General features: G+C 49.2%; 4 protein-coding genes across 9 annotated transcripts in view; 2 read left to right on the forward strand and 2 right to left on the reverse strand.

The window, feature by feature from the left end:
- The first annotated feature begins 60 nt into the window (after positions 1-60).
- LOC118514709 lies at positions 61-1,101 on the forward strand. Its single transcript, XM_036061786.1, has 2 exons — positions 61-518; positions 613-1,101. Exons 1-2 carry the CDS (start codon positions 286-288, stop codon positions 875-877), a joined length of 498 nt encoding a protein of 165 aa, XP_035917679.1. The 5' UTR covers positions 61-285; the 3' UTR covers positions 878-1,101.
- LOC118514704 (myeloperoxidase) lies at positions 907-26,666 on the reverse strand. 5 transcript variants are annotated; one of them, XM_036061773.1, is made up of 9 exons: positions 26,493-26,665; positions 25,973-26,224; positions 4,943-6,268; positions 4,380-4,870; positions 4,160-4,295; positions 2,400-4,076; positions 2,184-2,330; positions 1,937-2,093; positions 907-1,842 (listed from the first exon to the last, which is right to left on the reverse strand). In XM_036061773.1, exons 2-9 carry the CDS (start codon positions 26,005-26,007, stop codon positions 1,576-1,578), a joined length of 4,236 nt encoding a protein of 1,411 aa, XP_035917666.1. In that variant the 5' UTR covers positions 26,008-26,224; positions 26,493-26,665; the 3' UTR covers positions 907-1,575. The 5 variants fall into 5 exon arrangements, with proteins under 5 accessions (XP_035917666.1, XP_035917667.1, XP_035917669.1 ...); XM_036061774.1 differs by having other exon boundaries at positions 26,450-26,665; XM_036061776.1 differs by lacking the exons at positions 25,973-26,224; positions 26,493-26,665 and adding an exon at positions 9,328-9,555.
- LOC118514708 (metallo-beta-lactamase domain-containing protein 1) overlaps positions 8,643-26,842 on the forward strand; it is a 92,382-nt gene continuing 74,182 nt past the window's right edge. Inside the window, exon 1 of one of the 2 annotated variants that reach the window (XM_036061781.1) lies at positions 8,643-8,829. The gene's annotated coding sequence lies outside the window, so the exon portion shown is untranslated. The remainder of the gene's footprint in view (positions 8,830-26,842) is intronic. The other variant, XM_036061783.1, reaches the window with a different exon arrangement.
- On the reverse strand, positions 9,694-12,047 carry LOC118514707 (pyruvate dehydrogenase [acetyl-transferring]-phosphatase 1, mitochondrial). Its single transcript, XM_036061780.1, has 3 exons — positions 11,587-12,047; positions 11,192-11,500; positions 9,694-11,108 (listed from the first exon to the last, which is right to left on the reverse strand). Exons 1-3 carry the CDS (start codon positions 11,713-11,715, stop codon positions 10,140-10,142), a joined length of 1,407 nt encoding a protein of 468 aa, XP_035917673.1. The 5' UTR covers positions 11,716-12,047; the 3' UTR covers positions 9,694-10,139.

Here is a 26,842-nt window from a genome sequence, read left to right on the forward strand (position 1 = left end):
GTAGCATGATGTGCTCAGACGACGCGGGTACATCTTTTTGACATCTCGTATCATGCATCCTGGCCTTCTTCTGTACCGTAAATCCTTTCCGTCGGTTGCCGCTTCCGTTTTTTTTCTACCCCGCATCACAAAAGCCTATTTAAAATCTATTACGCCTAGCGCCATCCCTTCGAGACTTCGAGACGTCCTTGTTCCCTTCAGGGCATCATCGTTTTTAACGCCGCTGCTCTTCAGTTCCTTCGTAACCTTCGCCCGCAACAAACGTACCGACTTTCTCAATGGAGGATGGTGGCCATACTGTGCATTCTGATCCTGCTGTTCACTGTCTGCTCCGGACAGCTGGCAAACGATACTTCCATTGAACTGATCGAACGAATGGCAGAACCAACTGTTCCTCCAACGCAGATTGGTCAGTGGAACAGGTTGAAGCATTCGTCCATGTATTACGGTGGTATCGCGCAGGATCAAACGGCACTGTCCAATGTGAAGGTGAACCGTGATTCGCTTTCTTCGCGCATGTAAGTACACAGCGACTTTGGCGAGAATGACTCCCAACTTATGACATTTACCCGTTTCGTTGCGCCTTTTTCTATCTCTTATCGACATCGACAGGACATCGGGCGTTGTCGGTGGCGTCAAGATCATCATCTACCTGTTTCGACTGATTGGCGATTTTCTGCGCAAGTTTGGTGCCGAGCTGCGTGTGGCCAAGTGTCTGCTGATGTATTCGTTCACGTTTCAACCGTTCAGCTCGAAGATTGCGGGCGGCTCGCTACAGAGCTGGTTGGCCGGTTACTTCGGTGCGGAGGATGCACGCGACCTGTACCACTTTCTGTCCCGTAACGTGTTCGGAGTGCTGGGATTGTCGACGGATTGATTAAGACGGAGAGCTGAGACGCAGAGGGCTTTGGGTTGGAAAATTGTATTACACTTTATTACAAAGTTTAACTGCTCGACGATATGGTGTCCCTAGTGGACCCGCAATTCGCTCCGTAGACTAACAACACTACGGTTGTACGAATTTGGACGATCGTTTTTGTTTTCTGCCTACAAATAGTAAATATATATTTATATGTCCTACACATATCATTTAGATCACTAGCTGCTGCGCTGTTGCGCATGACGCTTTGAACCATTTCATCATCATTTTCATCCGCTCTAATTTGTAATCGAACGTCGCGCGCCCGTAGTTAAAACAGTAGGACAGTCGTGCGCGTGTACTAGGAAGGGCGAACAGTACAGCACACGGAACGCGTCGGATGCCCCATGTCCTGCGTAACACGCAGCTCATCATAACTTAAGGAAGCGCAGTGGCGTGTGTAGAGCTAGAAAACTCGAAAAGACGCTAAACCCCCACAGGTCACAGGGATTCTATGGGCAGTTACACCAGACAGAAAGAACCGAAGACGGAAACACCGGTCAATGGCGTTCATTGGTCAATAAAATAAAACAGCAAAGAGAAACTATCAATTATGGCCGCTCAATATGTACAATAAAGGTGTCTGTGTTCAAATGCTCACACGCGTAGCATTAGCACCCTTTTCCTTCCTCTTCTCGCTCCCGTCACCCGGATGTCTAACCGATAAACTGCGACAAATCCGGGAACTGGAAGCCCTGGAAGGTGAACGGTGTGGTCGCCGTCTGCTGCTGGACGATGCGGGACCGTGCAATACGCTGAGGAGGTGGCCGCAAGCTGATCGGGATGTTACGGCCCTGAGGAGTGGCGTTCTGTAGCACCAGTCCGCACTGTGCGCTGCAAACATCGTCCCGGAGGATTACGTCGCGGGGCCACTCGCGGGCCAGCTGGGCACAGTCGGTAATGCGTAGCGAGGCACATTGAGGCTGTGTTGGGCGAGCGAGAGAGAGAGAGAGAGAGAAGACATTTGTAGATAAAAAAATGGCGTCCGAAAATCAACAATCAGCTAGCCCAGCTTACCCCTTCATTGGTACAGATACAGCTCGTGCACGGTGATGGGAAGGCCGAATCGCCGACGTTCACGTTCTTGCCCCCGATCTGGCATCCCTGGACCACGTTTTCCCTCCATGCGCTGAGATCAATTTGTGGCATGGAATTGCACGGCACTCTTGGATTGCTGGAAGGGCGAGAGAGAGAGAGAGAGATAGAGAAGAACGCTGTCAGTTGAAGGTCCGGTCCTGTCTGAGGTTACACATCCAGTACTCACAGGAAGTTGCTTGGTAGATCGAAAGCTGCTCGCTGCATATCACCGGTGATGTCGAGATTTTCGCAAATAATTCTCGCCAGTGTCGTTTTCCGGATCTCGGCCAGCTGCTGCTCGGTAAACTTAACCACTGGATCTTCATTTTCGTACCTGTGGGGAAACACCGATGTGCTAGGGGTTTAGTAACACGCTAACGAGGCGCCGCCGGATGTAGCTTACCAGAAACGATCACACTTGCGCAACTGTCGGAACTGGATCGCAATAATGCAGGCGAAGGTCGGTCCTACCAGTCCACCCTGTAGCGGCCGTTCGGACATACCGCCCGGGAAGAGATCGATATCGTCGACGTGCGCGTAGATGCGACGCAACCGTGCAATCACCTCCGGTGGAATCTCCCGGCCAAGGTCTTCCCAGGTTTGGGCCCGCTTCAGATTGCACAGCGCCCGATAGTTGTTGTACGACGGGATGCCATGATCACGGCCACGGTGAATGTTGAGCGCAATCAGATCGAACCCGGAGAATGGAATGCGTCGATCCTCGAACAGATGGTTCGTCACCTCGCCGGTAATGAACTGGTCGAGCGTTTCCATCGGCGTCGCTACGAGACCGCGCGCAATCTCATCCACCAGTCCGGGCTGCAGGAAGTTGTCCGTGCGGAAGAATCCGTCACGCAGCAGTAGCGGAGGATCGATTGGCTGATGCTGTACGCTGAGCCGTGGAATGTGTGGACGAAGCAACGAGTGCCCGATGCGGAATGCGGCCGTAGCGAACTCTGTCACGATCGATGGGTTACAGGTTGGGTTGTATTCCTTGTAGTAACCCTGCGGCAACAGCTTCAACCCGTACAGGTTGACCGCGTTCCAGCTGAGGATACGTGGCAGGAACTCGTTGTAGGTGATGTGCTGGTTTTGGGCGACGACGATACGTCGCGCCTGCTCGTACAGCTGGTCTCCGTTCCAGTGCGGGTTCACTCCCCGCAGTCCTTCGACGATGCGGTTGTGCTCGCGCATGAATATCGTGTGGATGGCGGTCAGACCTGGCTGTTCCGAGGCACGCCCATCGCCGGCAATGAAGCAGTAGCCGCTCGGCGATTTACACTCCGGATGGACCGGGCTTTGGGGCAGCAGTTCCTTGCCCTGGATCGGGTGGATCGTAGAGTTCAGTCGGCCCGAGAATCCGCGCAGCTTCTTCGCGATGCACCCATTCTCGCCGTAAATCTGTGACGCATCCAGGAAGGCTGTGTTTTGATTGATTTGTTCACGTGGCCCGAGCGTCTGCTGACCGGGCAGCGAACGCATCGACGGGAAGCACAACCGTTCGCCGCTGGTTACGTTCACCTCTGGATAGTAGTGATCACGCGGTGGCACCGGGAATGGGCTACACTCGGGGTGCACCGTACGGGGAGAATCGCACGACCGACAGCTGGGTATGGATTCGTGGAAACCCTTGTGAATCGGTGTCATCGTGAGATCGTGATCGAGGAACTGGGCGTACTGCATCACCATGAGCGAGTAGCGCGTGTGCAGGTTGGAAATGTCCGGATGGATGAGCGAGGAGATCGAACGCGGATTTGGCAGCGGTGTACCGGTGACGGACAGTGATCGGGGCTGTGATATGCCATCGTCGTACGCCGCTGGCAGCAGCCGGGCAAACACGGTAAGTGACTGGCCTAGTTCAGGGTTGCGCAGGTTGTTACAGTGGGCGGTTAGCGTGCGGAAGGGCGTCGTGGTGTCACACGGTGCTTCCAGATTTTCGCACTGCGGTTCCAGGTTGATGGGCGAGATCGAGCCCGTAATGAACTGATTGACATCCACGCTTTGGAGCGCATTGCTGAAGTCGTCGCTCGTGAAGCCGCCCAGATTGTTGTCAAACACTTGACGCTTGCGACGTCGCAGGCTGGAGAAGGTATGGGGACAAGAATTTACATCAATTGATTGCTATCCTTCGAAAGATCGTAGGCGCGGATCATGTCTACTTACGTATGCAGCGAGTTGACGATCTCGTTCGTTGCCAGCTCGTAGAACAGCGAAGTGTTGGCGATGATCAATGCGTTACGGTTAGCCTTGCTGAAGGAAGCGGCCGTTCCGTCCGGTGACTTGGCATCGATGCCTCCCTCTGTTGGATGATCAATAGAATATAGGGGGGGAATGTCAGGATAATCTGTTCGCACGCATCCAGTCACTCATCCAGATTACTTACGTCGCACCCAGGCCTCGTACTCCTGCCGCTTGCGTTCGTTAAGCTTCGTCTTCGCTTTGTTCATGGCACTCGAGATCAGGTCCATGTTGAGTTCCTCGAACTCGGGCGGTGTCGGTTGCTCCTCCTGCATGTACTCCTCTACCACGTCATCCTGCTCCGAGCGCCAGGCTGAAACGTCAAGCCCACCAAGCTGCTCACAGTTAAGCCGTGCGTTCAGATAAGGATCCTCGCGGATGAAGGCTTTCGGTTGGGCTCGCGACACGTCCTTCGTTTCGCACAACAACCCGGAAAGTGTCACACGGCGGATAGCTTGCAGCTGGGGCAGTGTCAGCGAAGACGGAGGAAGATCGTTTTCGTACCAGAACCGATCGCTGCTGCGCATGTTTGCGAACTGGATAGCCATCAGGCAGGATAGCGTCGGTCCGAACACCGTGCCCAAGGCGGGTGTTTCCATCAAACCTCCAATCAGCAGATCGATATCTTCTGGATCTCTGGAAGGTTTAAATCAAAAAGAGAAATCGGTAAGAATGCACCCGCGTAGTGGTCCCGCACTCAACACTTACTGGTACATCTTCTCCAACACTTCGCGCTTGCCCTGGCCCAGTCCAAAGTACTGCATATCTTCGAAGCTAAGCTTGCTGCCGAAAGGTTTACCGAAGCGCTTTTCACACAGATTGATCGCCTTGTGGTAGGCCGGCACGCCATGATCGCGTCCACGCTGCAGCGCCAACGAAATTGGTGTCCACTCGTCGTTAAAGCTGGCATGGTCCGGGATGAACGTTTGCTGCATGGCCGGCGAGGAAAGCAGGATCTCGGCCGACATAGAATCGTTGTACATGTCCGGTGGAAGCATCGTGAGGAACGCTGGCACAGCACCGACCGCTACCTCCGCAAAGATACCGGCACGGTTGGCGCTCGAGTATCCGCTGAAGTATCCACCGCTCTCCAGCCGTAGATCCGGATTGTTTGTGATCTGGCTGCCCAACAGAATGGGCAAGAACTCGTTGTACGTAATGTGCTGTATCTGGGCCATCACGATGCGACGCGTTTCGTAGAACAGCGTGGTGTCGCTCCATTCCGGATTAAGCTTCGCGAGCTGATCGGCAATGCGGTTGTGTTCCTTCAGGAGTACCGTGTGCAGTGCACCGATCGCACCAGGCTCGTTACAGCGCAGACAGGCACCGGTATCTACCTTACCGTTCAGGTACGTACGCAGCGCATGGATTTCCTTCTCCGTCGTACCGTAAAGTCCCGACCCGTCCAGGAAGCCAGAGGCGGCATTCATCTGATCGCGATAGTGGAACTCACAGTTGGTAGGATCGTGCGATGGGATAGATCGCTTGTACTCGCGACATCCTTCACCCATCCGCACGTAACACTGCACAACGTCGTCCTGTGAATCGTCGACCTGCGTTTGATTGCGGCAGCAGCGGTAGCGTGAGTTCGGCGATAGGATCTGCACCAGATCGTACGCCAACAGCTGTCCCCAGGCGGGCAGCATGGCGGTGATGTGCGGATGGATAGCCTTCTCATCGACGGATCGTTGCAGCTGACTGACGATAAAGTCTGGCGTGGGTAACGCATGCGAACCGACCGAGGTACGTGGCTTTAATCTGCCGTCTGCATAGTCCGGTTGGAGCAGCCGGATGAAGGCATCACCGCGGGCACCCCAGAACCGGTGGTTGAAGTTGTTACATTCCCCGGATGCCGACCGGAACTTGCTCGGTGGGCAGGGCTGAGGTTGCTGAACTTTGCAGCTGGCAGGACCGTTCGGTTTTTCCAGCAGCAAAGCGGCACGGGCCCGTTCCTTCAGGTCGGCTCCCGTAGTGGGCTGTGCCAGGACTAGTAGTAGTAGTAGACCACATCCAGCTAGGCGCCACTGTTGGTACCTGAAGGAGAAAAGGAAAACCATATTAATACGCTGCGTAGAGTTGACCGAAGGTCAATGACGCTCTATCAGGCGGCCTTGGTAAAATATCGGGTTTTCATTTTTGTGTGAAGTGAAGAGTTCTTAATCCGGTTTACAGACATTCGAGAGCATTCCGATTCGGTGAATATGTGTTCGGTGTGCTATTAGTGGGACCGGCGATGAAGATGATTTGAATATTTAATTGATTGGCAAGGCATCATCTGATGGGCGCCATTGTCCGTCTCGACAAATACGAGCTTATGGCGGTTTAGCTCAAGCTGACGCGGTGGTTTACGTGGATATCACGAAGGAATGCGGGTTATCGCCACACCCCAAGGAATGGTGGCGCTTGAAGGTTTAAATAGAATGATGATGATATGTTGTGGAAGCTGGGTTTTGTACCGTGCCATCATTATGCGACAGAAACATTCTTGGAATTCTATCTTTAGTGAAGAAAACCAGTTTCGGTGGTTTATCGCTCAAAACAGGATGCTGAGCGTTGGCTGGCGACAGATGGCGTGATCGCGATTTGGGCAAATTTGGAGCAATGGCGAGTGAAAGTGAGTGACTATAGTTTATGCATATTGCACGAACGGTTTTACAATCTTGCCTGCGCACCGAAAGAGAATGTCGTTTATTGCAGTTGTGTCCTGCAATCCACAGCCCAATAAGCTCTGAAGATAAGAAATCCTACCCAGAGATCCTGGTTGTTTCTTCGCCTTATATTTATTCCCCACCCGTTCCACGGCCCAGCTGTTGTAAATTTGTCTTATTCCGGAGCCATTCGGATCCATTTACGGGCTTGCCTGATTCCTGCTGTCTACGGTCAGAACCATAAACTGTGAGTTTGCTTCCTTCGTGTAGTCTTCGAGCTCCAAAAAGGAAAGCACGTTTATTTGACTTGTAAAATTAATGTCCACCTCATTTCTCAATACTTCCTTCGGACGGTTTTTGGTGAATTTGCTCTTGCACTTCGAAGGAGGGAACAAGAGTTGGTGTTTGATTAAAATTTATCGACTTCCAAATCCAAGTCTTGTTTCCCCTGGCACAGCAGCAAACGGCACGCGATGTTTGCCCAACAACAGAGGGAATCCATGTTTGTATTGTAACGGTTATATTGTTCGGTAGATATGCCACATGGTGTGTGGTGTCCCACCATGTTGGTTGGATGCCGTTTGCGTGTTTCTTAAGGTGAGCACTAACCAAACAGTAATCGTGTAGGAAATTGTGTGCGTAATTTATTGATCGTGCAAGCAGTAGATTGCACAAAGGAAAGCTTGCCAACAACCAACAAGAAGTTGGTGTATCTTGAAACGACCGTACATCGCAACGAAGATGGTTATCTAACGCCATCTTAATCGATCCTCAGAAGGCGCCGTTAGAAAACGATCAAACGAATCCATTGGAAAACGGCAAAGCAATTTCCTGACGGTATCTACTAATCTAGCGGAAAGGTCTAAAACCCACATCGCCGATTCGATTGATCGAGGTGCATCTTGGACTTGGCCAGAAAATGGCAGCATCGAACCGATCCCACAAGATTCCGATCCCCGGCGAAGCATAAATCATTTGCGAATGCGTTTTGCGGTGACCTTTTCTGCGAGGCACTACGGCAAGGGAAAGACACATTTGCTTTGATTATCAACTAGCGTCGTTTGAGCGTGTAGACGCGGAATGATACGAAAACTCGCAACAAGCGGATCGATCAACAGGACGCCACACAATGGCTTGGGGTGGCTTAATGTCCGCCATCCGCGCGCGTGTTTGTGTGTCAACAAAATGGCGTTACGCAAACGGTTTTTGCAAATTCCTTGCCGGAATCGATGGCCGTCTTAAGGTGTGTGTGCATGGGAATGAGGTTGTTTTGTTGCTTCCAGCCGGAGCTGGATTTGTGCGGAAGTTGTTGGATATTTGCAGTGGAGTTTTTGTTGTGTGTCCTGCGTTGTAAAAGGCAGCTTGCAGTGGATAATGGGAAGAAATTGTACTTTGTTCAAGAACTATAACCTCGGGATGTTTCGGCCAGCCATTTCTGGCATCTTTGATTTAGATTACTCCCTAGCTGGACCGACAGCTACAAAAGGGCTGTCTTTCTTACGATAGGATCGGATAGTGTATCCCATCCGAATAGTTCCTCCGTACTCTGGATTGTCTATCAAGGACGTAAGGATTTACTATCAAGGACTACACATAAAAAAATTGATGCCAGTCTCTTCATAGTAGTATGACCCAGATCGCTTAATTTGCCCATAAAAAACAGGTTTCAATCAAACAAACCCTGGACACGTGTTCAATATGTAGGATATTCAAAAACGATGTAAGTGCAGCTTTGTTCTTGTCCGTCACTGTATTTCTCTGTTTACATGTGTCAAACGGGAGAGTCTGCGTTGTGCCGCGTTGCTTTCGTGGTAATCTTTGATCTTGAAATCATCCAAGTAGGTGCGTGAATATCGTGAAAACACGAGAGTAGTTGATGTGAAGTGTGTGTGTGTGTGTGTTTCATTCCCTGATTTCCGGTTCCATATCCTTGTCGCTCATCATAATGTAAGTACTTACGTTAACATATTCAGTATTATAAATTCCAGAAAACGAAATCAAGCTTATTTCCCTCGAATCTCGGTGCTTCCGGATGACGGCGCAGCTTGAGCCGTTCGGTTTCCCCATGTTTCTGGTCCATCTTACCGCATTCGTGTCCGTTCGATCGAGCACGATGGTGATTTGAAAATTAGGTTATGTTTTGGTTTCACTTTCGTGCCTACGCCGGCGTGGAGGCTTAACTGGGCGAGGCCGCTGGCCATAAGCCAATGGAGGACCGAACCAACCCCTACCAAACCGCCGTTAAATCGAAAACTCTTGGGCCGCATTAGAGGTTAGTCGAGCGGAAAGACATAGTTTTGTTTGGCTATTATCTACTTTTCAAACTCCCGGCGAAAGGAGGAATCAACACACACAACCTAAGCCATTGGGCCGCCGGCTATTTCGTTTGGCAAACAGGTTCGTCGCCCAAAATCGCGCAACGCAAATTAACACACTTTTTCTTACTTTGTTGTTTGTGTGCCCAGCCGATCGATTATCAGCCGGAACTTTTTGGGTCCTGGGGTTCGGCGGCTCGGAATTCTTCTTTACCGGCGCCAACCCCGGTTGCCGGTTGAGTAACAAAAACACACACACACACAGGCTTGGCTGATGAGCAAATGGCGTAATAATGGAGAGTTGAACCACTTTCTCCGGATTACTGATTCCCGGGCTTAACACGCCATGAGCGACGATCGAGCTGTGTGAGCGGGCAATGTGACCTTCAGCGCGTGATTTGGATGTGATATTACCACATCAATCCGTTACCGCACACGCCGACCGAACAGGATGGTAGGGTTGAACGGAAGATCGCATTCAGGAAGGCTCGGGAACTGTTCGGAACTAGTTTTTGTGATTTATTTTGTTTAACTACAACAAAAAAACTCAACAAATAAAACGTTAAAAATGGAAGAACCAATAATTTCACTCGCTAACTTCCCACCTTGCGGAGTAAATTTCTACCGTCTTTAACCGACGCACACACACGCACACAAACGGGAGACTCTCGAAATAATTCTTCAGAACGGAAAACATAAATACAGCGAGAACAGAGCAGAGATGTGCAACGTCTCCGTCTCGGTGAGAGCTCAGCTACGTGTTGACAGGACAGTTGAGCGATAGGACAAACACACGCGCGCACACACACACACACTCACATGCGGAAAAAGGCCAGCCTTTTAATAGGGGCGTGTATCCGGGAGGTCGGTAGGTAAATGCTTACGAGAACGGCAATTACGTTTCCGTCCTTTCAGCACCAGTGGATCGTCATTCCTCCCTGATCAGGTGGGACAGTTCCGTAGGTATTCCGAGTCGAAATAAATGACCGTTATGGTAATGTCGTCCCGGAACAGCCTCACGATGTCCTGCGGGAGCGAAAGCATGTGCGACAGTTTCGAGTGCTCCACACCGTACTCGGTTCCGCCGAGCGCGTTCCGGATGAGATGCGTCGCCGCATTCCGATCGAGCGGTTTTTTCTGCAGGCCCGCCTTCCGCGTGCTCAGCATTTGGCTGATTTCCCCGAGCGTAATGTCCTGCTTGGGCAGGGTTAACGGGGACAGGAAAGCTTTCCCGTACATGTGCTCACCGACCAGATGTACCGTCTGCATGGCACTCATCGTGTCCCATAGGCCGTCGCTCGCGATGATGAGGAACTTGTCGCGCGGTGTTAGTATGTGGTGCGTAATTTCGGGACACGCGCTCAGGTAGGGTGGCGTGAGGTAGTACGGTGCGATTACTTGCTCCCCGAACTGGGGCACCACTAGCTGCTCGAGCTGTTCGCGGCTCCATTTGTAGCGAAAATCGCCCATCGCTCGCAGTGGAGCGAGTTGGCCAAGTAAACGCTCGCCGCGTATGACCGTATCCCGTTCGGTGGCCGGATGTTCGCTGAGCAGGCGACGAACTTCGCCGACGTTGTCGGAGTTGTGTTCGTTCGTTAGCTTCTTCGCCACCCACTGACCGGTGTCGGTGACGGTACCGAGCACGGCCGAACAATCGCCCACGGAGGCGACGTGTAGATGGGGTCCGTCGATGTGTGCTACCAGCGCTACCGCACCACTCATCGCAACCGACATCGTGCGGAGGCTGGGCATTTCGATCGCTTCCCGGGACAGGTCTTGATCCAGCCGGATAAAAGCATTCTCGAGCGTCTGGTGCATCTGAAAGCCGGCGAGCGTAGTGTTGGTAAGTTCGTTCGCGAACTGGTTGAAACTTTTCTCGTACAGCTCCTTGATTTCGCTCACAAACTCAAGCTGTAAATTAACAATTCCCCCAAACACACCCCATTAGTATCGGTTGGTAGCACGTTTCGAAAGGCATGGGACCGTGTTCTTGCCTTATCATTGTGGCAGCTCAGGAAGGAAAAGCTTTGTGCACCGCCGAGCATATGCTGCCGCAGATCGTCCGGTGGTACGAGCGAGGCCGCGATGTATCGCATCAACCGCTTGCTGATAACTTGTGAACAGGCGGGCCCACCATGCCCGTCGAATATCCCCACCAGCAAACCGGACGTATAGACGCAGCTCGCCTCGCTGCGTGAATCTTCAATCGGTGAGTTGGAGGCGAGCTGGTTCGAGTCGTAGCTTTTCACCGAACCGCCAAAAAACTCTTGCGTGTGTTCGTTCGCGCGCAGTATACAGTTTACCTAGACGGATGAGGGAAGGGGAGAAACGTTGGTAATTCACAGCCAGAAGGAGAACCTGTTTTGCTTTGTTCGGGCTTTGCACGTACATCGTATGGCGAGAGTTTCGGTGGTCCCGACGGACGGTGCAGGGCAGTGGCACGATGGTAGCTCCGGTTGAACGTTGCCGCCAGCGCGTGGATGCGGATGGCGAGAATTTTTGGCGACCAGTTCGACATCTTTTGGCAGTGCCCGCTGTTCCTGCTCGACGGCCGGAAGAAGATTCGGATGCGTGGAATTCACCGCACTTTTTCGCTTACATTTGGTATCGCGACGCAACAGCACTACAACTCCACAGCCAGCACGCTTATCACCGTCGAACTGACCACCGTGTCCGTGGTATAAAAATAGGTTTATTACACTTTACCGCGAGCTACGGTTTCCGTCCACTGGCCGTGTGTTTTGCTTTCCACGTTCGTTCGCGACGAAACGGGACACAAAAATGAGAGAAAAACGTAATCGGAAAAGAACGTAAACAAACGTGTAGATTTCGTCGCGTTTGACGTTTAGGATTTTCGCCCGTTGGTTTCGCCCGCCGGCGATTGGTTTCGCTCGGGTGGGGCGAAATTGACGGCAGAGGGCGACACTGGACGAGCGCTGGGGTTTTTATGATTGGATTTTGCAAAATTCATTAGAAATTAGTAGAATTTAATTTAATATGTATTGTTAGATGTTTTGCATTAAAATCCTTAATAGTGTTGGTTGGTGAAATAACTGGCTGAAACCGAAGCACGTCACTCGGTGAGATTTGATCCAGTGTTAAGGATTAGACAATTCATGGTAAGAAAAGTAACATTACGGGCTCTCCAAGGCATGGTAAATTAAGACAAGGAAGCCAGAAATGATAGATCAAGGTCTTCCAAAAAGGATGCGAAAACAGAAAAAAATGAGATTCAAATATGTACACAACAGCACATTATTAAGCTCGTTTCATCCAACAAAGCCCAAACAATCAAATGCAATTGACATTTGAAATTCTATCCCGGATATTAAACTAACGCCACCAGGGTGGACCCGGATATTGCATCCGCTACCACTCAGCGTATTTTTAAGTGTCTTTGGGAAAGAAAAAACTCCCGAGCAAGAATCGATCCCGGACATTAACACGGATTATACCGCATTGAACCGAACGGTGAATAATACACAAATTCCGACATTTGTTCATGCGATCCTTGCTCGTGCAAATTCGCTTGTCATGCTTGTTTCGCTGTGAGTAACGATGCTACCAGAGCAGATCATGCTGCAGACCGGAATAAGGCGCAGACAGTAGTACAGCTGAAAGCCGAGCACGGGTAGGTTGTGAATGAAAATCACGGTTTTGCGCCATTAGCGCGTGAAGGCACTGTACAAACATTGATGAATCGTTTAGCGGTTTGGGGTTGAGATAATCAGCCGCTCGTTATGGGGTGATGGCGAAGAATCTGAATCTGTGGCTTGATTGGCGTGTTAATTGAATTAAGGGGGTTGAAAAGGATAGTGTGCCAACACATGGAATCGAAACCTGTGGAGCAATCCTGTGTGTGGGGAGGGGCGCGAATTCGCGGCACGTTCTGCCATGCTGCCATGAGAATGAAATGAAGAATCAGTGCAAACACACTACATCTGCCTCTTCGATGACCTTCGCGAGGGAGATGATGCGATCCGATCGTCCGATTGGTGATCGTGATTGATGACACCAGCTTGGAACTTCCTTTTTCGGAGGGTTTGCGTAGCTAGTGCAAATAAACAACTCGTTTTTTGTTTCCCCACCGTTGTCCGATCAACGCTGAGCGAGACTATGCTGACCTTTATCATTCATGCTAGGTTAGATAAATGGAGCCCCAGCTTACTGGAGTAGCTGCTAGACACCGGTCTGTGTGGATCGCTGTCTATCCACGGTAAGCCATGCGGTAATCAATCGCCTCCTTCCCCATCCCAAAAGGCCCCAAGGCGATCGATTAAATGCAGGCAAGAATGTGGCACCCGGTGGCACCCAATAATATCTGCTCGGTAAAAAGTGAAAGTAAAATTGGTACGATCGTCGTCCACCTGGTGTGAAGCCCGTACGGAGGTGGGCCTGGGAATGGTGCAACGCCAAACACTCCTCCGGAGGTATTCGATACCGCGTGTGAATAAGAATATAAATCAAACCATCGGTGACGTTGAGCGATCGGCTTTGGTGAGAAACCCGGAGCAGTTGGACTAGCGGCAAAAGGCGTAGAAGGACTACAATTATCTAACATCGTACCGCTTAGCGCCATCCACGATGCACGCTTCGATCCGTGCCAGGGTGAGTTGAATAGAGTCATCTTCTGACGCTCACAAGGGACACTGATGACCGAAGAAGGGGCGCTCATCGATTGCCCGTTTCGTGAGGAGAATTGCAGTCCGTGGCAACCAACTGCCAATTTATGACTCTAACAGGCATCGTAAATCGTCCAAGCGTCACCGGTACGCTGCTCTACTGGTCGTGCCCACGAGATATATCTCCCTGTACTCGCAGGCTAGACCCTGACCGGCTTCTGTACTTTCGCCGCTAGGGATAGGCGCAGCGATGTGTGTGTGTGTGTGTGTGTGTGTGTGTGTGTGTGTGAGGCTATGTCGCGGAATGCTAATTTGCATTCTTACTGACGCTTATTTTCGCTGGCCGCTGGTTCGTCGCCGAACGTGACTTCTGGACGCACGAGAACGGAGATCCGAGGAATGCATGTTTGCGATCCCTGTTTGATTAAATCATCATCGTCCGCCCGGTTCGGTTAATTATGAATGGGCTTTGGAGAGGTGTTTATTGTGCGGTCCTCGCCTCGCCTATGCTACATTGTGTGGCGGCCCTCGGAATGATTTACGGATAAGCTTACGGAGGCAGATGAACAAAAAAAAAAAAAACCCGAACGCAGCTTCTCGTTAAGGAATGCATTATTCAGGCGACGAACCCTCCAAAACGTGCCTGATACCATCGACGGAAAGGCGATAATGTACAATAACGCTAGTAAAACAAATCACAAAGCAAACCAGATGATCTCACTATCATTCGCGCACTGACGGCTGACTGACAGCGCGCCATGGGAGAGTTTCGCACCGCGCCGTAGCCGCGTCTCGATAATCAACAGAATCTGCAATCACAAACAATGGTCCTCAAGAAGGAGCTGAAGATGTAATGGAATGTTTGCCTTACCACTGTTTATTTGCACATCACTTCGAAAACTCGGCTCAAGCTGTCTATCACGGTAAGTGGCAGAGTGGCCGACAGGTGAAGCTGTTCGTGACAAATACTCTACCCTGTCGTGCCGTGTGGTTCTTGTTAGCGTTCTACGATGCCTAAAGTTCATTGTCACATTCCTGGAACGGAGCGAACAGCTGGCGAGGGGAATCCCTGAATCGATGCGATCATCAGCATCAACCAATCATTAGTTGGTGAATTAACTTGGAATTTTATTGCACATCCCATATTACTCAGCAGAGGTCATGTACGACCTCTGTTAACACATCGAACGAGTTTTACTCATTCACCTCACCAAGCTTAACCTCAATTTCTTAACCGATCAGCTGATGGGAAAATGGCGGATAATAATTAAAAGTTGAACATTGAAGCTAGTCGATGGGGCTTTAATAATCTTTTTCGATTGGAAGCAAAGAAAAAAAGGGTAAGAATCTTACACGAGAAGATCTCTCGGTGTGCAGAATTGGTCACAGCAGATCGATTCTTCGACCAAACAAATAAAAGTGATTTCCTTGAGCAGCTCACGCGACCTAGTAAAGCCGAGTCCTATCCATCCCCGTGTGCCTCCTGTGTGGACTCGATTAAAAGCCTTCGTGGCTGACATACACATATATGCTGGAAGGTTATAGGGTTTTGCTCGCTCAAGCTCAAGAGAAAGAAATCACATTAAAAAGCTCGATGCAAGAGCTCGTTCTTTGAAAGTGAAGCAACCGAAAAATGGGATTAGGATTCATCGCTAATGGCTTTTGGTGCGAGTGCTTTTCGATTTCGTGTGCCAGTAGTGTGAAGGGTTTTGCTCCAAGAGCTTGTTGGTACACTCATTCGAAATCACTTCACAGCTGATTCCCATCTAATGCTGTTTGATGGATTGGTAAGGGTTCGTCGTCTGCCGTCACCGTAGTCGCCGCAACCATTCATTCGGTCGCACCGTTTATCGAAAGCGAAATCATTGTCGTCCCTTTTTCGGGTTTCTGGTGCAGTGGGTCGTGTGGATGCAGTAATGGCACCGTGGTCGACGACGACGCCCTGCCGCGTACGACAGGTAGCAATTGACACATTAGTTGGTAAGCACGGCACGTAATTATTGTGCACAAACGTGCGTGGCGTAGGAGGTGTCTGTGCAGAGCAAACCGAGTAACGAGACGCCTCATCGAGGGTTGCATTTGTTGTGCCATAAATTGCGACCACAATTTACGAACAATGCATCGTGCCGTCCAGACGGATGGCCGTGTGGCATGGTTGTGAAATTTAATGTTCTTTCTGTGCGGGGTTAAATAAGGAACTGTCTGGTGGTAGAACATGGGCGTACGTAATCTGTCTGAGGTTTCGTTACCTCATGTACCTAAGCTTGTAATGTAACTGAGAGTCTCTCTGACCTGTTCGAAGGCCCATCGGCAGGTCATACTCCGCAAACACCCCCTTTCGAATGCGGGGGCAATGACACGGGTTTTATCTTATCACGCCGTATCTGGAAAACCAAGATAATCGCCCTCAACTGTTTGTAAATATTTATCATTGTTCAACATATCGATCGGCCGGAGCTTCCTGCCGACGAGGTTTTTTTTAATCGCTTTCCACGCAATTAACTAGCTCGCAGGCTGATGTTCGCGCGCCTGCTACATTACAAAACCGCGCTACGCTAAGATGATTTTAAAGGCGTTTCGCCTAGCTTTAACTGCTGTTCGAGTTTTGTGCATCGAAAGCGGGTAAATATTATGTGTGGCTTGGGCAGTTTTCGGACAGCTACTGACTCGGTTCGATGGCTTTCCTTCGGCAGATCGGGGCAGCGTTCGTTGCGTTCCATCAGGAAGTGCAACAGCCGATGTGATGCGGTGGAATGCGAATTTGTATGAATATTTTAAATCATGCTACTAAGCCACACCGATGTTGTTTTTTTTTCGTTCCCAAGCCACAGCTCGCGGTAACTTCCGTATTAAACGTTGTTCGGAGGGGAAGCGGTTTGCTTTTAACGACCATTTACATGCAGCTTCCCAAACGGCGGCCATTATTAGTCGGTGCAAAAATTTCCCAGGCTCTTCTCCAATCAGCCGGAGCCGCCTTGTTCGGGACGGACAGTTTGCAAATGGTTTCGTTTGCATGATAGCAGCGGCGGCTTAGCGCGGCGGTCTCGTGGGAACGTGATGCAGTACAATTGACGTAGCAGTTTGAAGATTCCGCAAGATCTGCCGACTTGGGAAACCGATTTCCGAAACCGTTTTTTATCGATCGGCGGAATTGCGGTCACTATGAAATGATGGCCTGTTGGAAGCGGAGGGGCCTGTTTAATTTCGTGGATGAAAGGGAAAGTTTATACCAAGGGGAAAAAGGACGGTTTACGAAAAGATGCATGAAAAACGGTGTGAAAAATGCGATTAAAATTACGCTTTTAGCATAAAAATGTTGATCAATTGCATACATTCAGGCGGGATTGCATCACACGACCGAAATAAGCTTCCAGAACTTATTGAAGGCTTTAGGTTATATTGAGGACAGAAGATGATGCAAAAATGCTTCAACAAAAAGCACCAAGCACAAAGTTGTCGGGGCGGAATCAAGTATTGGCAAACCTCCTAAAGGCTGAGATGCGAGGGCTTAATTTCGCGGAGGGAAAGTACGCTAATTAACGCTAAGAGAAATAGAACCATTCTCTTAACAAGTACTCAAACATGGTGAGAAAATGCGATTAAAAGTACGCTTGAAGTGCATAAATGTCGATCGATGGCATACATTCAGGGGCAATTTCACCATGTTACCCTAAAGCGGCAAGCTTCCAGAACATCTTGACCGACGATTGCCAAACCGAATACCCGACCGACGGCAGTGGCTCGTAGCCGAAACACCCGCACACCACAAAGCTGGCATAGATGTCAGGGCTAAACGCAAGTGTTTTGCAACCGTGCGCTAATGGTGAAATCCGGCCGGGCGCTGGCGCTACACTGTTGGACAACCGTTTGTGTGCGCATTTGGGCGCGAAGAGAGGAGAACAAAACATCATAATCGAGTCGTCTTTTGCGGTTGACGGTGGTGACCGACCGAAATGTGCACAGCTGAAGAGGAATTTCGATTTGTGCGGTGCATGAGAATTTCGAAATCGACCTTCGGGCGCTTAGCATTTTCGGCAAACTACGGGTAAGGTGTATGCATGCATGTTTGGGTTGCAAAATATCCGCTAATCTTTCGCTGTTTAAAATTTGAATTAACGGAGAATGGTTTTGGCCCTCCCAAATCGGATATACAACGTTGGAAAATGTCTACCAAAGCTAACCGATGCATCGAAGGGTTCGCACTGTTTGTCTTCCAGCTCACCAGCGAGAAGGTCAACAGAATCACCCTTTTTCTGGAGCCCGACTGTTGTTGGAGAAAGTTTTGCAAAACCCTCCGCCCCATGTACTCGTGACGAGTAACGGCCACGTGAGAGCAGATCTCCTACACGCGGCGCGCGATCGCGTAAAACGCTCGTTCGAATAGGAAGAGGTAGAAGAAAAAACAAACCCATTGCCCGTTCGCATCAGAAGTAGAGCGAACTCTGGAACGTTCGGCGGTGAAGTTCGGGCTAGGGAACTTTCCTTTTTAACAAACCCTTCTCGCAAGTCGCCCGGTTGAAGTGCATTGCATTCTTCTCAAACCCATTCGGTCTCACCTCCTCCCGGGGTTTTCGGGTGGGTGGCCTGTAACCTCGTAGACGGTGTGTTTTATGAGATGCAAAAAGGAAACTTCTTCACAACCGGAAATGCAGCCGAAAGTACACCGGCACAGACAGTCTGGTGGGGTGGGTTAGTGTTTAACACAATATTGTTTTAGTCGTGTGGAAAGTAGAAGTGGATGCTTTCGCGCTTAAATTATCACTCATAATTGGAAAAAAACACAAAACGCGAAGCTACACAACAACAAACAGTAAACAACTCTCCTCCCAGGGTTTGGTTTCCCTTGGCGTCGTCGATCGTTGAGGGTAGCACATGACCACATGACACCGATACTGACCTGGAAGAAGCGAGAGAGAGAGAGAGAGAAAAGAAAGGAAACATTTCATTAAAATGATGCATTTTTGTGCGAGCTGTGCGGTTAGGGCTTATGCAAGCTTGTCTGTGGCTTTGCTGCGGCTGTGTGTGCCTTCGCATATATCTTTTTGGCCAAATGTCATGATCATTAGCGAGCAAAATTATTAGTTTTCGGGATATAAACCATCGGAAATGGACGTTTAAACGGTGTTAGAAGTCTGCTTAAGCGCTTATTCAAATGCAAACGCATCACATTTCCATCCGAACGGCGGAAAACGAAAGCCAGCATCCCACCACAACACGGACGCGTGCGCGCGCACACACTTTCACACGCATTGCGCCATTCACTTTCGATCGGTGGTACGGCTTCTTCGGCTTACTTCATCTGCCCGGTGCGAGCGCCCACAGTAACCGATCGAATGATGTGTGATGGGTTTCTTGCGATCGCGTGCGTGCGTGCGTGTGTGTGATAGGAAATGAAGCTCTTTCACCAGTTTTCATAAACAAAAAAAAAAAAAAAACATCATCTCTCAGTGTTTTTAATTCGAAGGCTCACACATCTCTCCCAAGGCAACATAACCTCCGTAATAGCGAGATTTTGGATTTGCGGAGAAAGAGGCAAAACAGATTTTATAACACAGCCGAACGAAAAAAATCGAACTCTTCCGATCGGATCGAGTGGCACGATAGCGTGAAGGTTGGGGGTTTTTTATTTCTCCTTTATGTCTGCTAGGTAGGACGGTTAGCTAGTGTGAATTAAATAATTGGACATTATAATATCCGGTCGAGCTTTTGGAAGTGTAAATTTATTCCTAAGTTTTTTATTTTATTTTCAAATTAACACCCCCGGCAAATGCTGAATATTCCCATCCAAAGGGGAAACCTCATTCAACGGAGACTGACATCAAACGACATCAACGATCGGTAAAGCGACGAACGCACCTCGTTCTCGTTCGTTTCTGTGCTATTTAAATGTTTTGCGATTGTTCACTAATTACATTAAATTATCCACCACATTTATCCTACTTTTTGAGCAAGGAAAAAAAAACCGTGTGAAGGTGAGAACTGAAATTAAACTGTCTCATTACACGCGGTGCTAATTGGTTTGGTCGAGTGGGTTGCCTGCCTGCCTGCCTGCCTGTGAATTCTGCAACCGATCAGAACAGGTCTATATAATCAAATGCAGACAGAGAGCGGCTGTTTGAGTGAAGATTTTGCTGGTTGCATCTGCGGCACACACGGCGGGCGGAGAGACATTTTCGCTGTGCTCATCTTCACCAGAGCCCCGGGCTGGAACCGGTTCTCCTTGAGCGGTGATTTCGATGCATCGCGCGCGCTGGCGACGACCGGTATGCATCCGCCTCGAATGACTGTCTGGCAATGGTTTTTTTTTTGTGGAGTGCGCGCGACAAAATCGTGGGTGTTTGCGGGATCGGAAAAGGAGCAACAACCTTGCAGGTAAAGTGTCGATTTAAATATATGAAACAAACAAAAAACAAAAATCGCTGCAAATCTTGCGATAATTTGTATAAATGTGTTTTTTCCCCCTTACAGCGGGCGCGAGCGCTAGAAGCTGACCCGATGATGCGCTTGGGTAGTGTGTTGCCAGGTGTTTAATGTCACCATTTGTCATGTTTTCAAGTTCACGCCAGATAACCTCCCGGTGAGGAGATGCCGTTTAGTCGCCTCGCTGGTGTGTGATGCGCCCGAAACGTTAAGGTCGCCTCGAAGCGAAGCAATCAATCATGCACTCGGGACGCGGTGACGCGCGAAGATCACAAACTCTCTTGGCTGCTGTGCGTTTGTCTGTGACGTGTTGTTGTCTATAGCTGCAAAAAAAACCCTCACAGCATCGCGGCTTTGTATGTTAATTAAAGATGGAACGAGGAAATGCACCGTGCCGAACGCAGGCGAACGAGTTTGACAGTTTGGCACGGGCCCGACTTTGACAGCTCATTGGCGATCGCCCTCCCTCACGCCACAGAGCTGCTGGAAGGGCACGAGATGTTCGAGACGATCCGGACACGAGTAGAAAGTGAAATATGGCGACGGAATCGATACCGCAAAACAAAAGGAAGGTGGTCGAGGAAGTGATAGAAAAAAAAAAAACAACCGCCAAACAGGTCGGCAGATGATGTCAGTCGCATTGGGGATGATGTGGGCTTAGATGGGAGGAACCGGGGTAGAAGCGCGACGCACACCTGGTCCCCGGACAGCCGGGCAAACGACCGTTCGAGGTGACAAAACCGGAGCCGGTTTTCTGCACGTGCGTATTACAAAACCGCAACACCCGGGGCAGAAGGTTCGTCGGTTCATGCCGGAACGCACGTAAGGCGTCGTTTCTCCGCTGTGCCCTACAGGGTGTCTCGGGCAATGGGGAATCTTTTCTCCGCTTCCCGGTGTCATTTGGTGCCAAAAATAATCCCAAATCACCCGCAGTGTTTTATTTTCATCCCCACGACACCACACGCCTAAAAAAGGCCGAGTGCGATGGCGAAGATTTATGGGCCGCGGTACGATACCCGGGCTACGATCCCGGATCTTCGGCGTGTGATCAGCGTGTCGCACTATACTTCTCACATTACACACGCGCACGCGCTCGAGACTGCTGTTTTTCGTGTGTGTAGTAACGTGCACAGTAGTAGAAAATAAATTCCGACAAGCACACACGAGCGCATTCCGGAAAATCTCCTCCTCAGCTTTGAGTCAGAATCCGGGATTGCCTCTCCGACGGTAGTTGCAGTCTCGGAGCCACACACATCAGAGAGTTCAACAACAACATCAAACGAACGATTGGGGTTGAGGGGGGGGGGGGGGTGCTTGAATGGGGGAAACAATAACCGAGCGCACAGCGGAAAAAGGTTAATGATGTTAATTGGACAAAGAACAGCATCGGTGTGCAACGATGATGAGGAGAACACGCGGTACCGAGGGCACTACTACGATCGATTCTAATGCGATGCTCGTTTTGCGAGCGTGCTAAGTATTTCCGTGGGAGCGTCCAACATATTGCCAACAGCTGGCTCGGCTGACGTGTACGGTACAGCTGGTGCGATCAGGCGCACCACGATCATCCACGGCATGTCGTGGAGTGTCGCCGTTTCGGAAGATACAGGCACACTGTACTTCTTCTTCGTCCACTTCCAGATGATCTCCGTTTGATCGAGGCAGAAATAAGGGATCGAAAACAGACAGAAGAATGAAACTTGGGAGACCAAGAACCTAAGTTTCGCCTCGCGGGTTTGGCAGCTTTTCGTGTCAAACCGGTCACGATCGCGCACTTAACACGCGGATTCGGTCCAACCACCAGACGGCACCGACCGGGTTATACGGAATTCATTCACCTTCGGCGGTGGATTATGTTAATTTGTTGTGTGTGTGTGTGCGCAATAGGCAAGAGGCGATGGTGGCTTTTTATAGATTCTTGCTGCATACAATGTAGAATTAGATCGTTTTACTCAAGGAGATTCACACTTTCACTGAAGTAGTTATTTTTTTTATTAAATCGAAGATCGAAATTGATCTTGAGAAGCCACGTTTTGCAAAATCAAAACCTTTTTTGCAATCCAAATCAAGCTAACAAAGGCGGTTAAAGTCTTCCTTATATAGAACGAAAGACTTCATGCTTTTTTAAGCGACGAACCCCACGACGTCTATGAGAAGTATTTCGTTTCTTCCGCGATCTTTTCGAGCAGTGCATTCAGCTAATTTTATCTGATGCATCCTGATGGGTGTTGAAATGACTTGTATGTTTTATAATATTACAGTAGACTGTATGAAAAATATCTTGAGATCATCTACTCCCTCTCTCACTTCAGGCCACTAATTTCAATTCCAATTTAGTGTGATAAAATATGCTATCAAGCTACCCGCTGTCTGCTTTAGCTTCAATTATAATTATTTTTGATCTACATCAAACCAAAAATTCTAGCTAAAATCAACACACGCAATCGTAAGTCTTCCCTCTGAGGAACAAAAGACTTCAACGCCGGTTTTAAGCGATGAACCGCTTGCAAAATGAACCGGTAGTGGGTATCTGTTTCTTCCGCGTTCTTGCTAAAATTGTTCATGAAAATTCATCTGAATTTATCTGATGCATCGCATGAGCGTTAAAATGACATGTGTGATATATAAAATAAAACACACTACAAGAGATAAAGGAACAACATTATCTTTTAGTGTGCTTTTTACGCTTTGTTTGTTTTTCTTTTAGAATGACGTTTTTAAATTGGAATATCCTGTATGGTGTTGCGATAAAATAATTATCGCGGATGATTCACACGGAGTTGCGTGTCGTCCGTGTGCTTCGTCACGTTCGTCGTTGATCTCCGTAAGTGGTGTGTCGTCGAGGAGGGTGTCTCGATCGACAACACTTGGTGGCCTACCGCTTTGCTCGCGTCAAGTTGCCCTTCAAATGGCGAGTGTTTTGCATGCACGACGTACGAATGTCGTCCAATGCCACCAGCCCGGGAAAGCTGACCACAGATCCGGGTGGCCTAAATAATGCGGGCTTGCAGCAGGTCTCTTTTGGCGTTACTGCATTAGCTGCAGTTTTCATCCTTATTGGTTTAGCGTGTTACTGGGGCTTACCGTACTGCAGCTAACCGCGTTACATGTGTCGATGCGCGCGTGGTACATGGTTATGTTTTGCATTACAGAAAAGAAATAAAATCGTAACGACGCCGTGTACACAACCACCGTGTGTTAGGCGCATAATAAATTGTTTCGGCGCAGACGTTTCATATTTTGTATGGCGTAACAGGGAGAAGGTTATCGGCTGCTGCTGCCACGATAGTGCGCTCCGGGAAAGCGCTTATGTTTTATTAATGAACCACGAAACGGTGAAGGCGAAAGGATCGCCTGGCATAAACGTACGGAGGAGCGCGACAGAGCCCCCAAAATTTGCTCCGAACTGTTGTTACGTGGACGTCGATGACAGGACTACGTCATCGTCTGCCAAATTGCGAGAGTGTGTTCCATGTTCCGAGTCTGATTCTGATTCGGGGAAGCTTTATTTATTACCCTTTGCCAAAATGATTGCTTTTTTTTCTCTTCTGAGTTCGTGTTCAACGTCAGTATCGGTCAACCAGCAGGTGCAGGAAGCGTACAACAATTTTTCTGGTTCGGTGCAAATGATCGTGGTGGCACCAGAAACAACAGGTCTTTCGGGTCATTTCGGCGCGGCGACCGGTCTCTGGTTTGGAGAGTTGTTTTTCGGTGGGTTATTGCTTCCTTCCCGAGCGGGTGAGCGAGCGAGAGAGAGAGACGGAATTAGATAATAGGCCCGCAAGGCACCATCAGGGTTTGTCTGGTTCGCTGGGATGCAGGAAGACAACCGAAAACAAGCGGAAGATAGGAAGCAATGTGGCACCGTTAGCAACAGGACGACAGGTTTATGTTTCGCCCGGAAAGACAAAACAAAGTCTTCGTTGTTGTTTCGGGAACATAAAATTGTTCTTCAGGAAAAAAAGCTTTCCTTCCGATGCAGATGAGTTTCACACAACAACGACAGAAGAAAATGTACAAACAACCATTTAATTGATACGGAACTAAGCCAAAGCCGGAACCGAAGTGCTGATCGCCTGCCATAAAAGATGCTGTCAATTAATCGCGAATTCATAAGTCACAGCTGGACAAGCGCTTTGCTTTGGTGGCTGCTTCATCTTATTGCTTGCTGCTTGCTCTTTGGAGCGGTAATTTTTATTTTGTTTTGATTGTTTCGATGAATCTATGAAAAGCGAAACTGACTGAAAGTTGTGCGAAGAATTGTAAATTGACATGAATTGTTGATGGCAAAAAAATTTGATGGCAGCAAAATTCCCTTTTATGCAGCTTCGAGTGATTCACATCGATTTCTCGTCGTCCAAACGATGGTCCAGCTTTGTGAACACAAATCGTAGAGCGAGGCCGCCAACAGCAACTTTTCGCAACACTAGTGGGTGTTTGGTTTGCAGCGAAAAGACGACCATTTTCTCCACCATCTTGGGGTGCTGCCAAATTCAAGCTTTAGTTTGGCGCACGCGCCTCGAGACGAGGGAGAAACTTCGAGGCGGAAAAGTCCAACGCCATACCGCTCAATGAAATTGCCTTTGCGCCGTCTTACGCAACAGCGGACTGAACCTCTCGGTGGTGGTGAAGATGGAAACGGGGCGGCGAATTGGACATAAGACGTCAAGTCAGGGTGGGTTGGGATGGAGGGTGGGTCCGTAAACATCACCCCGTGCAACTTGTCGATGCTGAAAAAAGTTATCTATCACGGCAGCGAGATGAGATGAACCGGCACCAACACGACGACGACGCACGTCTTCTGTCGTGATGTTATGCCAAATGGGAAAGGCCAGCCAAACCAGCCGCGGAACAATGATTTAAGGTTTTTGAATTGGTAAATGCGAGAAGGAAGTGCGTTCCGAACGCGCGGGTGTTTGTGTGCCCTTCGTGCGCTCTCGAGCTTTGGGCTGGAATTTGTTGGAATGTTGCGTAGACGACGATGGGGATCGCGTAAGGGAGTGGGCAAAACAATGTGCTGCTTTTTTTTTTTTGGTGGTGCGCTATATTGTGCAATTGGGCCGGAATTGGAGGAGTGCATAATAAATCAAGGTGCACTCGGAGGTTCGCCCAAACCGCCGCTGCTGTGAGAACGCAAAAATCGGTCACAAGAACCTCCTGACGGCCCGGAAAGCGCAACAGCCGTCGCTCGCCGTCTGGCATTGCTTTCGCAATTTTTGGACTAATAATTGCAGCAGCATCGAATTAATCTGGGGTAGAAATCTACGGGTAGCAAATTGCATCAACCGCTAATTAATGGAAACAAGGCTGTCTTGTTGCCAACTGAAGTCGTTCTCTATGGGAAATGTGGGTTCTTTTTGGATTATTTTTAGCAGAGATGGTCGATGTGAACGCAATTTTGAGAATTTAAGTTTTTGCTTAAAACCATCTAAAACTACTTCAAAACACACACACTGCAACGTGGCTGTTTTGTTAATAACGGCTTCAAAAAAATTACCTCCCGCATTGCATACATTAAGGCGCTAATGATTCGTAACAGCAGTGCGTCGATGCAAATATTATCATAAAATACGGATGAATTATGCTGGTGTTCATTAAAAATTCAAATTTCCTTTGAGAAACGCCTTATCTCTACGTTCGAAAATGAAACACACTAGGCACAAGCACTTGCGGCCACAGACACAGAAAATTGAGGGAAAAAAGTATTATTTAAACAAAAAAAAAAGCACCAACCTTGCTGAACGGACTGTTGTGGTGCTTCGATTCATCTTGCGCTTGGTTCACCGATGGAGGTGGATGTGTGTGTGTGTGCTGTAAGGACGCACGGTTTACACAAAACTGAACATAAGGTGTGCACTTCACAGATTAGACGATCGGTAACTTGAAACGCTATGGCGCTATAGTTGGTTCGTTTCGTTCGAGTTTTGAAGACACGTTACTATCACAATCACTCTTATCACTCTATATCATTCGACAAAACTTGCTCTAAAAAGGTAAAAAAGAACGAAAACGAATTAAGAAGGATGTACACAGGCAGGATAAACATAAAGCAAATGCACTTAATTCACTTTCACACATATGGGTTCGCTCGTGTCTGAAGCTGAAGCTGTTGCTCCGTTTGGCACTACCGACTAGTAACACTTCACGCTTTTGAAACGCAATTTTGCGCACTTTCGGATGAAAAATCACAGCTTTTGCACGTTAAGTCACCTCGTATCTCTTATGCTACCGAGTTGGAACACTTTGGATGTACCTTTGACCGAACTGCCCCCAATCCCTGGCACACGTTTTGCTCTTTATCCCCCCCGAGTCTCGGGCACCACTTCACTTCTGGTGCCTTGGTAAGAAAGTAAAACAAAAAAGGGGACCGTGAAAGGGCACACGTGCTCACTCCGCAACGACTACTCAGCGACTGGCCTGCGGTGCGTGGTGCTGATCGTGCTTTTATGAAATCAAAAGTCGTAACGGCACTCTCGCGCTGACTCTCGATCTCGCGCTCTCTCTCTCGCCGCACCTCGTGTCGGGTTCGCGAACTGGTTTTAGACGGTTAAAGCTCGCTTCGATGAACGTGGTTGTTTTTGTGGCTTTTTGTTGTTGTTGTTG

This window comes from Anopheles stephensi, chromosome 3 (assembly GCF_013141755.1).
Source record: "Anopheles stephensi strain Indian chromosome 3, UCI_ANSTEP_V1.0, whole genome shotgun sequence".
NCBI classification, from domain to species: Eukaryota; Metazoa; Arthropoda; class Insecta; order Diptera; family Culicidae; genus Anopheles; species Anopheles stephensi.